At 35.0% G+C, this 12640-nt stretch overlaps 1 protein-coding gene across 7 annotated transcripts in view; it reads right to left on the bottom strand.

Annotated features, from left to right (window-relative positions):
* Window positions 1–313: 313 nt before the first annotated feature.
* DACH2 (dachshund family transcription factor 2) overlaps window positions 314–12640 on the bottom strand; it is a 466299-nt gene continuing 453972 nt past the window's right edge. For all 7 annotated transcript variants that reach the window (XM_070604000.1, XM_070603995.1, XM_070603994.1 and 4 more), the window contains one exon: window positions 314–5249. In XM_070604000.1, coding sequence (XP_070460101.1) covers window positions 5245–5249 — 5 coding nt within the window. In that variant the 3' untranslated portion in view covers window positions 314–5244. The remainder of the gene's footprint in view (window positions 5250–12640) is intronic.

Raw genomic sequence — 12640 nt, 5'->3', positions numbered from 1 at the left:
AGATTTTCCACTTGTTGATTCACATTTTTCATGCTTCCCAATGCGACCCTTCTTCCTAGAAGCAGGTTGACTAACCACAGACAGCCAGGAAAAGGCAATTTGGTGTGATTCAACAGAACAATTGAGGACAAAAATACTGGCCTGTTGAAACAGGTGAACTGAAATAAGAGGTATGTTCATATTTGTTTGGAAATAACCAAACCAGTGGAAGCTTTACAAACACCTTCCTAGTTCCCACATTTTGATTTGCACTATGACTCTACTTGAATGACTGCAGTCGACAATTTGAAAATAAAAACTCAGTGACAATTGACAAAGTCAAAATGGTTTTATTTATAGTGAAGTTTAGCAAGTACATTTTTAACAAAGAAGGTATACTTTAACTTAATATACGGTAAAACAGAGAAACCATACATATAAGTTTCTAGTCTCTAACACACTACCGCATTTTTTTTCCTTAAAAGACAAAAAGCCAAGCTGAAGTGAGCATAGAAAAGCATCAAATATGGTCAAGTTACCTTAGCCGTTAGGATTTAGCTCATATTCTTAAACTGGTCAATCTAACGCAAGGACAAAGTTTACATCATTGCTTTTAAAATGTACACACTTTGCTTTTTTTAAAACGTAATATAGATTGAATAGCCGCTTCAGTAAATAAAGCTTTGCTGATAAACACAATGGAAACAACTCCATGTTGAACAGTTTCAGAGATAAACTGGAATCACAAGCATCTTCATTTATGTAAAGCCAGCGAGGACCTTTCAGGCCGAATAAAACTGTTGTGCCATTGCTAAACAGTAATAGTTACCTCCTTTAAAAAAAAGAAAACAAGTTAGTTCTTCTGAGGAATAATTCTGATACGTGCTTAAATACACCAAACTTCTATCTTCAGGAACTTAAATGATCTGATGTAACAGGCTTGATTTAGTATTGGTAAAATTTAAAATTTCTTAACATTTCTATATGTTAATGTGTCAGTTTTCAAAGATCCTTCAAGTTTCATGCTACAGCTTCTGTTCTTCTTTCCACAGCACTGAAGACATCGAAGACCAATAAGACTCTTCATAAACTATCATGTCTATAGTTATCTACATTACTTTTCCTTTTGTGTATAATGGTATGTTTGAGATCCCTATCGTTTACCAAAACAGAGAGAAAAGAGATATGATCTGGTTATGACCTAAGGTAATGCCAGCTTTGTACATTTAGAATTTCTTCTCCGCAGGTTAACTCTGAGACTGTGTATACTGCATGAAGGGAGACTAGTTCTGAATATCATTTTAACCATAATGTTTGGTCAAACGAGTGTCTATTTCCATGTTGGTAATCAAAAGAATCCATACCATCCTAGAATTAGAAAATATTCGATGGTGTTGGTAAAAATTATAGTTGGAAAAAATTTTCAAAATACAATTCTACCTCTTTCTTTGTCTAAACCTGCTCTTTTCCACAGCCATGGCTTACAGCCCGAGTCTCTATCCAGCTAACTCATAAAAATTGGCCTTGGTCACAAAAGAAGAACCAGGGAAGAGAGTGTGGATGATAATACAAATCCATCAGCCATGCTTAAGAAACACCTAAAGTCTATGTTTGTGAGTCAAATGTATAATCTTCACATATAAAGGAAAATACATTATCATTGTTGGACTAATATGGCTAGTCTAAAATATTAATTTAGTCTAGTCAAAGCTTAGCATTGTTAGGAGGAAAATATACCCTTTTTAAGCCTTGTGTATAAAACGTTTAAAATATTTATTCTTTCTGTGTAGAAGGTATCATGGCGAGTCAGTGGAATTTTCTGGATAATACCTCAGAACAAAAGATAAAGATGTGATAAAGTAATAGAAGTATAAAATAATTTGAGACTATGATAGTCAGACAACCTAGACGGTCGGACTCCATTATAGGGCAACCAGACATTTTGCCAAAGAGTCCATGGAATTCACCTGAACTTTTCCAGGGACCAGAAGAAAACAAAGCTTGAATTTTTGGAAACTATTTAGTAGTCTGTCACTCCAGAGAATTGCTCAGACTCCTTTGTGGCATCTAAGAATATTTATTCTGATAAAATTCACCAGATTGTTGCTCAATTTTCCAGTCTACCTCATTCTCTGTATACACAGCCTAAATGTCAAAGGAAAGGTCTTCAACATCAAATGGCAGACAGTCATTTTACCAGGATTGAAATTTATACAATATAGCTAAAGCTTAAATCATGCAGTATAATTTGTGGACATTACAGACTTGAAAGCAATGGCAAAACAAAATAATATCCTGTTTAAAAAAAAAGGTACATAAACACAGCAACAAATGGCAAAAGCAATCACCATTTGTCTTTTGGAAAAATGCAGTTTCTGAAAAATCTCTCTTTTGTTATGTGTAATTATTGTGTTTATTAAAAAAGACAAACATATCTGCCCACACCCTTCATTAAATGTGCCAGTTTATAAGGCCTATCAGGAACTGTTTCCACAGTAGCTCGAAAATCCAAAGAAAAATTAGGCCAGCAAGAAGAAGATGGTATTAATATGAATCACTTTTTATACCCAGAATACAATAAAGTGAGATTTCATTGTAGTACAACTTTTTCTTCTAATTTAGAGGATAGTAGCAAAATAGACTCTTGTGTAGCATGCCGTATAATGCTGGAACAGATTCTGTTGCTGTTTTACATATGCCAATACTGAGTGATCATAAGGAAGGAGCCAGTATTGACCTGCTAACTGACACGGCTCCTTGGAGCAATCTCAAAGTTTGCCACATTTCAATTTCAAAATGCATTTCACATATAATATGAGTGATTTATCATTTAGTAGTAGCTGTCAAACTAAACTCCTAGATAAAACAAAAACATCTGGAACCATAAACAGAAGAGAGCAGTAGCTGAATTTTAATCCAAACCTGGCATGCTCACTTCATTAGAAACAGGAAACAGCTAATTAGTAATTGAATGTTTCATGTTTTTAAGAGGGTTTGTACTTGAGCTCCAAACAGAGATGATCTAATATGCATTCTGGATGTAAACAAGATTAAAGATCAGGAAGAGCAATGAACAAAGCCTCTCCAGAGGAATGTTAGGGAGCTTGGGAACTTACAAGGAGTGACAAACACTGACATTTGGGGAGGGCTGACAGAGTTTATTGCTTTAAGATTTATCAGACAAGTAAAACGGGGAATTCAATACACACAAATGTGACCATTTTAAAAATAAAAACAAAGCCCCATACATTCCTTCTCTTAGCACAGGACTGCCTGACATGGGCATACCCCATGGCACAGGAGGCTGGTGTCGCCCCCTCCATGCAGGAGATGAACATCTGCTGATCAGTTGTTTTTAAAGGGCCACACCCGGTTGTTCCAAACTGTGTGAGACTTGCCTTCTGTGGTACACATCTGAAGCTTATGAAAAGGAAAAAACCCAAAATCAGGGATCATAAAGAAGGCAGATATGTGGGAAAAGGTCAGAAGAAAACATACGAGGATTCCTTATAGTTCAACCAAAGTTAATTACACATTTCTATTTGTAAAAAGACAGTAGTTTGTCTTTAAGTGACTTGGTTAATTTGAAAAAGCTGTTCAGCTTCCCCTATAGTTCAGTATACGCTCTTTGCCTATCAAATAATGAGACATTTTTGGAAGTTAGAATTTTAGTCACACCTCTTTGTTATTTTATTCAGATATTTAGTATTCATAAAATTTTAAAAAATTATGTTTGCCTCAATCCTTCTCTGTGACTTATTTCTAATTTGGCATTACTTCACTGAATTAGGTTAAAGCAGCACACCTACTTTATACAAGTAGACCTTTTAAAGTCTGTAGAGAGCAACAGAAGCCAAATGCCCCTGCCTTAGAAGAAATCCCTTCAGAGCATGGAATGACCGGAATGTCACATTGATAGTAATTAATGCAATATTTAAAAATGTGTCAGGTAGGTGGCCATCCCAGCAAAAATTGCATTTACTGCCACAGGGAACTGATCACTGGAGAATGGCTAGAAACTCAGTTCGCCTTTTGCATAAGATGAGTGGTGCTTTTGTCACATCAGAACTTAATTCCAGGGCAGATGTAAAAATAACATAATGTATTAGATTTTGCTTGGCGTAAGGAGGGCACTTTAGGAGGGACATTAAATTTTTTCGATCACTAGAGTACCATTTAACACATTGGGAAACTGCTCTATTAGATTCTTAGGAGGCATGAAAATAATGATGACAGGTATTTGCCACCAGCCTTTGGCCAGGTCTCCATTAAGTAAACAGCTAAAAATATTTGAGACCATCCATTTCCTGGGCACTTCAAGCCAAATGACTCACTTTGTTCTAATCACTGGAACATCTCAGGCATCTGGTCATGTCTAGACCAGAGGGTGAGCAGTGGAAAATATCCACGATGAGACTGACCCATCATATCTGCCTTTCTCATTTTTATGTCTATAGATTTTTCAGTCCATTTGCTTGTTGACAACTTAATAAAAAGGAAGCAGAACTGAAGATGGAAGATCAGAAAAGAATAAAAGGGATATTTTTAGTAGCTTGCATATGTGTTTTTATCATTGCCCTCTTTACAGATAAGGAATGTGCTAGTAGAAAGGGATTAAATGACTTGCTCCACCATCAACAGATCAAAGGTAGAACTAGGTGTGGTAAAATCTACAAACTAGTGCTCTGTATATTCCCTTAGAGGAGTCCACAAGCAATGCATTTCTTTTAGAAAGGTGAGTTTCAAAGCAGTGATAAAAATATTGATCATTTGCACAAATGAATTACCTCCTCACATAATTCCTGTTCAATCCCAGGTCAGCCAAATTATATAGCTATTTCATAGTAATCACAGCTCAAGGTGGGCTTGTCTGCATTTTCATTTCTGTCACACCATTTAGAAATAGCATTTTCTCTGTCTTAAAAATTCTTCCACCTACTTACCCCACTAGGATGCTAGTGGATTAACGTGATAATGTTTATGAAGCACTATGAACTCCATGGAAGAAAGGGGTTATAGAAGTGTGAAGTATCACGTTCAATCATCATTATGATTATCCTCTAAAAATTTGTGAAGCCCAATCTCCAGCACATTTTTCCTGTACGTGCAAGATTCTATTTATCAGTAATGAACAAATAGTAATTGAAGGTTCCATATTTTAAGAATTTAAGTATGAATTCTAAAGAATGACAGCACTAGATAAGCAGGTAACTGCTACAGCACCCTATTCGTGCCTATGATCAGTTGGAGTTCCGGCATCAGTGTTCAGGCTGCACAGAAAAAACAATAAGACCTGGTCAAAATTTCATTCCAACAAAGAAAATCCAAAATCTACTCAATGAACTTCACTGAAAACCACAAACTGGCTTTATAATATTTTGCTGTGCTATATATTGTTCAAGATTTGAATAAATCTGTGTGCAATAAATGTACTATGCTATTAGGCTCATTCTTTAATCATACATTCATTGATGTGAGTCTCATTCTCTTAAAAACGAAATTATACAAAGGTGAGCAAAACTGTAGATTTACAGTAGTTTAAAGCTTAATCTTATTCTCTGGGGGTGATATTGACAATATAAAAATGGTATAAGTGATATTCCCTAACTCTAAAATATGCTTATGAGCCCCTTGTGCATGTTCTACTGCTTTACAACCTGCAGTGAAACGCATGACTAGCTTAATAAGCAAGGCATTTAGAAAGGTTTTTTTCCTCCTTCACAGTCTAAAACACGAGTAAAGATCCACACTGTTTTCTCCAAGTCGAAATCTTTGTTAATGACCGCAATTTCCCTCAGGATGAGATTTTCTTCCCTTACAGGATGGGTATTTAAAAGCAACTTCTCACTATTTATTTTTTAAAAACTACCAAGAAATGTGTTTATAATGTTTTTGAAGGTTTAAGTTTGTGTTTAGAAAAAAATTATTTCTCCTACCCAGGGCTCATGTTTTCTTCCAAGTATTTTCTGACCACTGATTCACTTACATAAACAATGGGATTTCCTTAAGAACTAATGGGCTTCATCACAGGCATACTTTGGGCTATCAAACTTTTCTTTTGAGGTAGCGAACTTACTAGTGAACTAGTGGCAATATTTTACAAATGATTTTTCCAGCTAAGTATTAAGTTTTATGTTTTAAGTTGCTTAATTAGTGATATGTTTCTAATTTTCAAAGGAGCTCGATATTATTTGGCACTAAATAAGATCACATCTGAAAGGTCATGTTTTCCTAACCTGAATAAGAGAGAGATAAAACAATGTGCTGGTTAATGCTCCGCTTCAGGCTTAGGTTCAATCCAAATTAAATATGCAATTAATTGTATGAACTCTATATCAATTGCGGAAACATGTTCAGAATGCGACATTCTCAAATCAAATAAACAACAGTAGTGAGGTTAGTTTGGGGTCCAGTTAGTTATTAGTACAGTAGTATAAATATGGAGCTACTAAATTGAGAGTAGAAAAAGTAGACCATTGCAAGAGGGGGATAGATAATAAAATAGTATAGCATTTAATTCCTCTTTGTCTAGAGAAAGTGTTTTAGAGACATTTTTCAGACGGATCTGGTGCTTATTTTTATAATGTGGTACTTTTTCAAAAATGAAGGTTTCTTGAAAATAATAACCACTTGGCCTTATTATCCCTAAAGAATTTCTGACTTAAACTTTAATCAAAACAAAGACCAGCACAGGTCGTCTGTTCTTTGCAAATGTCACAATGGAGTATCAACCTCTCTTGCTTCCTTTTAACTCACTTTGTTTTTGTGAATTGATTCTTTAACATACCCTTTTCCCCTTTATTTAGTCTCTAGCTCTTGTAAGACCAGCCGTAATAAGGGAGCACGGATACCCTTCTATTCTCATATGGGGATAAAATATAAGAATATATTTACCATAACTACATACTGAAAAGCATATGTTTTAGAGAAAGCTTTATACATCAATTATATGCCAAATATTTTACCCCTGCTAAAATCTACACACGCAAACACAAATGCTAAATTCATATGTACTTTACAGGGTATAGTAATAATGATATTTTATATTTGTCATACTTGTCAGAGAGTATGGGTCTAACTTATTGATGAGGAAGATTAGGCAAATATTATTATTGCTATTACTAAAATTAAGGCAGAGAGAGGTTGAATGAGTTCTCAGGGTTAGTAACCGAGTTAGCCAGTTAGTAACTGAGAAACCCTGACCACTAGACCACTACTGCTCTTCATACCACCTCGTTGTGCCCCCCTTAGACCAGTTATAAAACAGCAATAAAAGTACATGGGCTCAGTACACAGACCTGGAGCTTTTGAGCCTCACTAAAAACTCCAGAAGTACTTGAATTCTACCTTCCAGCAGGGAAGAGAAAGGAAAGGAAAGGAGAATAAATAAAAACTAGTATTTATGGAGCACCGACTATGTTAGGAGCCATACTAAGCCATTCTAAGCACTCATGTCACATGTGGAATGCCATATTCTTTCACTACTCCTTGTTGTAGATAATGCCATGGTGAAAAGTTGTAAGCTGTGTATGTTTCTACGCCATTCCTCTAAAAACTCTAAAGTCATATCATCCACCTTCTATAAGTATGTAAGTTACAAAATATTCCTAAAGGTCAGGTTTACTTGAGTTTTGTATAGGATGCATATTGGAAATATTTTAATTTAATATTTAAAAGCACAATTAAGTTCTTCCTATAACTTTTAACTACTTTTGTATGCTAAACTGATAGAAAAACTCAAGGATCTCTCATTTCAAAGGAATCAAAATATGGAGGAAAATGAAAATGGAAGTAATGGAATAACATTAAATGTTTACTTGAACATCACTAAAAATGACCACATCCAACATTTCCCATAGAAGGTTGAAATGCAGTTACTAGGAGATTGCAAGATTTGAGTTGCAGGTTTTGCCTCAGTCATTTTAAATGGTTACTTACCAATGCTGAGATCAACATGACATTCATTTGTATTGTTTTAAAGAAAACAAGAGCGCTTAAACATTTATGGGGGATAGGGAAATAGAGAAGAAATGCTTATAAAAAATGATATTTTCTTGAAAGCTAATAAAGGAATTGGTAAAAATGTTGCCAAAATAACCATTTGCATTATTGAGGTAAAGCAGATTCCAGTTAAGTATGTGGATTATTACCAACATTAATTTTCAAACATTAAACAAGTAAATCATAAACTTTGGGGGTCAACAGATTGAGGGACTTTAAGGAGGTCTATATAAAACTGTAAGGAATGTTTTCTTTTAAATTCACTTTAATTTCCAAAATTGAATGTGATATGGCTATTATAAATGAGAAAGAAGTTCCTTAGGGCAAACGATAAAACATTATGCTAATGGCCCACAGTAAGGAATCGTGGCCTAAAATTAGATAACCAAGGATCCATTAAGGTCTAGTTCTGATAGGGTATGTGAGCTTAGCCACAGATATAAAAGTTTCTTTCTATTAATATTTCAGCTTCTCTACACGGTTTTAAATAGAAAAGAGAGATGTACTGTATTTGTGTACTTTTTATAAGTATTACCCCAATCTCTGCAAAGTTTTAAGGCAGAAGTGATTATTAAATTACAGTTGGTTTTAGACTATTTTGGTTAATTACCTACAAACTGGAGAAGGGTTCTCCCACTGCAGTTACTGGATCCAGCCATGCCTGAATCTATCCCTGGAAGCCTCAGTTAAGTCACCCAGTAAGTTACCTTTTTAAATTAAGCCCCTCTCACAAAAAAAGAATAGCACAAAGTTCACCAGGCTATACAAATACTAGGTGTCGACTTTCTTTTGTTCATTATTCCAGTTTTAGGCCATCAATTAATTCCTCATTCCAAGAATGATAAGCATCTTGGCATAGAACTGCCACACATTTATGTGGCAGCAATATAATAATTTTAGTTTCTTTAAAGTGGTGTGACAACAATGGCATATGATTACAGCCTTTTATGAGAATGCTGTGTGTTTTTTTAATTAAAACATAAAACATAAATGTGAAAATGAAAAATAAAACAAACTTTTAATCCGAGAAAGCCTTTCCTTTTGCATGTTCCTCAGGTATACCTGGATTGAGAGTGGGATGGGTGAATCCTAAGCTTAAAAAATTATATTGCCTATGTAAAAAGGATGGTGTATAAAATAAGTGCTTAACAAGTTGAACAATCTTTCCTAGATTATAATCAGAAAGACCTGTTAATTAATGAATTAGTCTTGTAGGCTTCAAAATGCTGAGTAGCAGAACAATCTATTTTGGCTTACAAGTCTCACTATCCTGCCATCACTTCAACTATTATTTCATCTGTTACGTGAGTGAGATATAGCTGAAATTGTAAGTCTAGATCTATAGATGAGATTTTATGGTATCATCATCATTAATTAGTGTGACAGCCCTTCAGGCATTGCAAGTATTCTTTTAACAATGCAGTGGTAAATGGTAAGCCACCCCATGACAACTAGGCCCTAAATTATCAAGTAATGTAAGCTTTTCACACTCTCCTAAGAAAGAACTAGTAGCGAAAGGTGTGCTATGATCTGACAGGTATTTCACAGCAAAGAGGTATGATATGGTGTGAGAGGTACTATCAATCTAGATAAAAATCCTATGGAGGATGAAGAAAATGGGAGACAAATACTTCGTGGTGAAGATAGCAAAATGACTCGGGCCATCTAACGAAATTTCCAGGAAAAAAAAAGCTGCTGCTTTAGAGAAAGATGCTAGGATCTTCTACGTGGGGTGTGTGCTAGAGCCTTTTTCCACTCTATGATGGCAGCTGCAGTGAAGTTTCTCTGGATAGTACAAGGCTCCTAGTCTCAAAGGAAGCATTTAAGAGGAAAGAGGACTCACTTCCCACAATCCCTCTAATCTCTGACACGTGATGTATTTCCACTTTACAAGAGGACATTTCCACTTTACAATGGGAATATTAGAGTTCCTGTGTATAGCTTCCAACACAGTACAAGATATCAAAGGGAAGAGAAATTAATGATTGATGAGGGTAGGGCAGAAAGGAGTCTGTGGAACCCCTAGAGAAAGATAAAGAGCACACTGCGGTGGGAATTAGTAGAAGAGGTATAGAGAAGTTTGATCTGCTCTCCTTTGAGTTTTTCTTCTCATATCATATACATGGTAAGAAATCATGTGTAATTCATCTTTTCCAGTCCCCTTACTTGCTCCTACCATCACTTTAATTGCTATTTTACCAAACTCTGCAATGACCACCTTAGCCTAAGGGTAACTGTTTTCAATAAATATTGGCATGGCATCTTAAGCTCTTTTGAGGAATGATGTTCTAGGTTACCAAGTGAGCAGCAAAGAGAGAAGATAATAAGGAAGTTTCAAAGGTCAGGGAAGGCTAGACACTGCTCAAATTGATTTTGAGAGAATTGATAAAAATATACATATTCATAAATATTTCATAGGATAAACATATACTGAAAGTTCTATATTATAAATATTTATATTAAATTGCATTGTTAAAGTGTGTTTTTTAACATAGAGACGTTAAAATTGTGTTTGTTGCTTTTAGAGTCAAAGGACACTTTAATCACTTCGCTTCTAATTCTTCAGTGGCATCTTCATCAAGCATTGCATAAATGAGATCATGCATTTCATGTTTTCGATTCGTCCGTCTGTATTCTAAGCTCCCACCTTTTTGTTTTTCTGAACAAAACTGGTTCAGAGGGAAGAAAAGGTTTAGTAGGTTTATCTGTTACACCAAATTTTGGCTTACTTTCGACATGTAGGTTCAATTTAATATCTACTTCGGGTGTGTTAGTAGCAAAAAAAGGGGAAATTATTTAAGATTCTACCATATTTATGGAAAAATATCAAAGTAAAAAATATATTCCAGCGTTAAAATATTTTGCATCATTGTCAAACGTAGGCAAAAAAGCAAATATAAAAATTATTCACAGTGATTGACATTTCACTGAAAAAGCAGTTCCTGCTTTTTTTGTTTTGTTTTGTTTTTGTCCTCAAACAAATGGAGTATCAGAAATAGGAGTGGTGTGTCACTGTGCCCTTGTACTTTATGATGTTGTTACCTCTGAACGTTTTTTTAATTATTTTATTACTAGAAAGCCAGTTCACGAAGGCTATTGTCTGTTTTCTAAAATTTAGGAGCTTCAGATTCCGCATTTGTTTTATCTATTATTAGCAAGATGACGATGATGTCAATTTTCAGAATTTAAGAAACATGTACTGCCAACTGTACCAGTAGCCCCTAACAATAAAATATAGTCATACAAAAGTTAACTAAGGTATAAACATGCAAAAGAAGAAGTCTCTCTGTGATCATAAAGTGATGTTATTTTCTGTTCAGCAGTTCATGTTACTGCTGTTCATGCTAATTAATTAAAGGAGCTGTTGCTGTAATGTGCAAACAGGGAATCTGAGAAACTGAGAGGGCTTTTAGGTCTCCAAGTGAAGTTAAGTCAATCTGGGCGCGGGCAATCAAATGTAATGAAATCACTTGTCAGTGCTAAGCTTGCAAAAACTGTGAAGTTTGACTAGGGAGTAAAAGGATTATAATTAGATTTCCAATAGGATAATAACTAAATGGCAGAATGCAGTAAAGAGAAAATATTACTTTGTTAGCTAATGGTACTGCTGTTTGGTTTTAGTTTTTATCAGCGCACTTGTAGTTGTGCTAATTTAATTTGCTTTTATCAGCAAAAATGCACTACGCAAATGGTACTTGAATGTCATTTGCAAAAATCATTGATCTGAAGGTGCACTTAATGATACCCAGTATGTTTATTTTATGTGAAATGGAGATTAGTTGATAAGATGGTTGATGTGCTGTCTTACAGGCCTCCAAGTGAGTTATGGGAATCTAGGTGGGAGGATATTAGTGTATATGCTCCACTGAATCATTCACCTCCAGCAATAGTGGACACAGCCATGAGAGTGAGTATGTATTCATTGTTTGATCACCTTAAAATATTCTGGAGGAGTTGCTATCATAGATTGTTAAAATACAAGGGATACAGAAATTCTTTTATCAGAAGGTGGTCTACGCATGATACCTTGTCTGTCGAACAACAGTCAAAGCATAAAAGACATGAAATAACTAAGCTGAAGAGATTTAGAATACATATAACAATCCTAGCACATGGGCAGTTTGTCTGTACTAAAATCCATGTGGAAATTATCATAAGACTGTATGTGACTTTATTACTTCTAAGGATGGCCAAAGCAACATTCTTCCAAGTTCTCTTTAAACTCTCTTAAGGAGCTGTCACAGTGGAACTAATTGCATTTCAAAGGGAGATCACTAGGTGACTGATAGATTTCTATCCAGCAGAGCAATTGACAATAGGAAAGGGAAAGACTTCGCTGATCCTGGAATTGTTTGCTGTGATGGAGATGAGTTTTGGAAATGGCACTGGACTGGCATGAATGAAAGACGCTAGGAAATAATCTTCCAAGTTAAAAAATGGGTGATTGAGGGAAGTGAAAAAGATGAAAATGTTGTCAAAATAAATCACAAAAGAAAAGGACCATAACACACAAGAGCAAAATTAGTAGAAAGAATGAAAAAATAGCGGTTAAGCTTGCATTCTACGTTTTCCAAGAATTATACATGTTCATAGATACACATAAAAGTAATCTTTCAATTCTGAGCACCTTAAATCATAAGTGACATTACTGATATTTTTC

Source organism: Equus przewalskii, chromosome X, assembly GCF_037783145.1.
Source record: "Equus przewalskii isolate Varuska chromosome X, EquPr2, whole genome shotgun sequence".
NCBI classification, from domain to species: domain Eukaryota; kingdom Metazoa; phylum Chordata; class Mammalia; order Perissodactyla; family Equidae; genus Equus; species Equus przewalskii.
The sequence above is the reverse complement of the archived record's forward strand: the minus strand, read 5'-3'. Positions and strand labels throughout refer to the sequence as shown.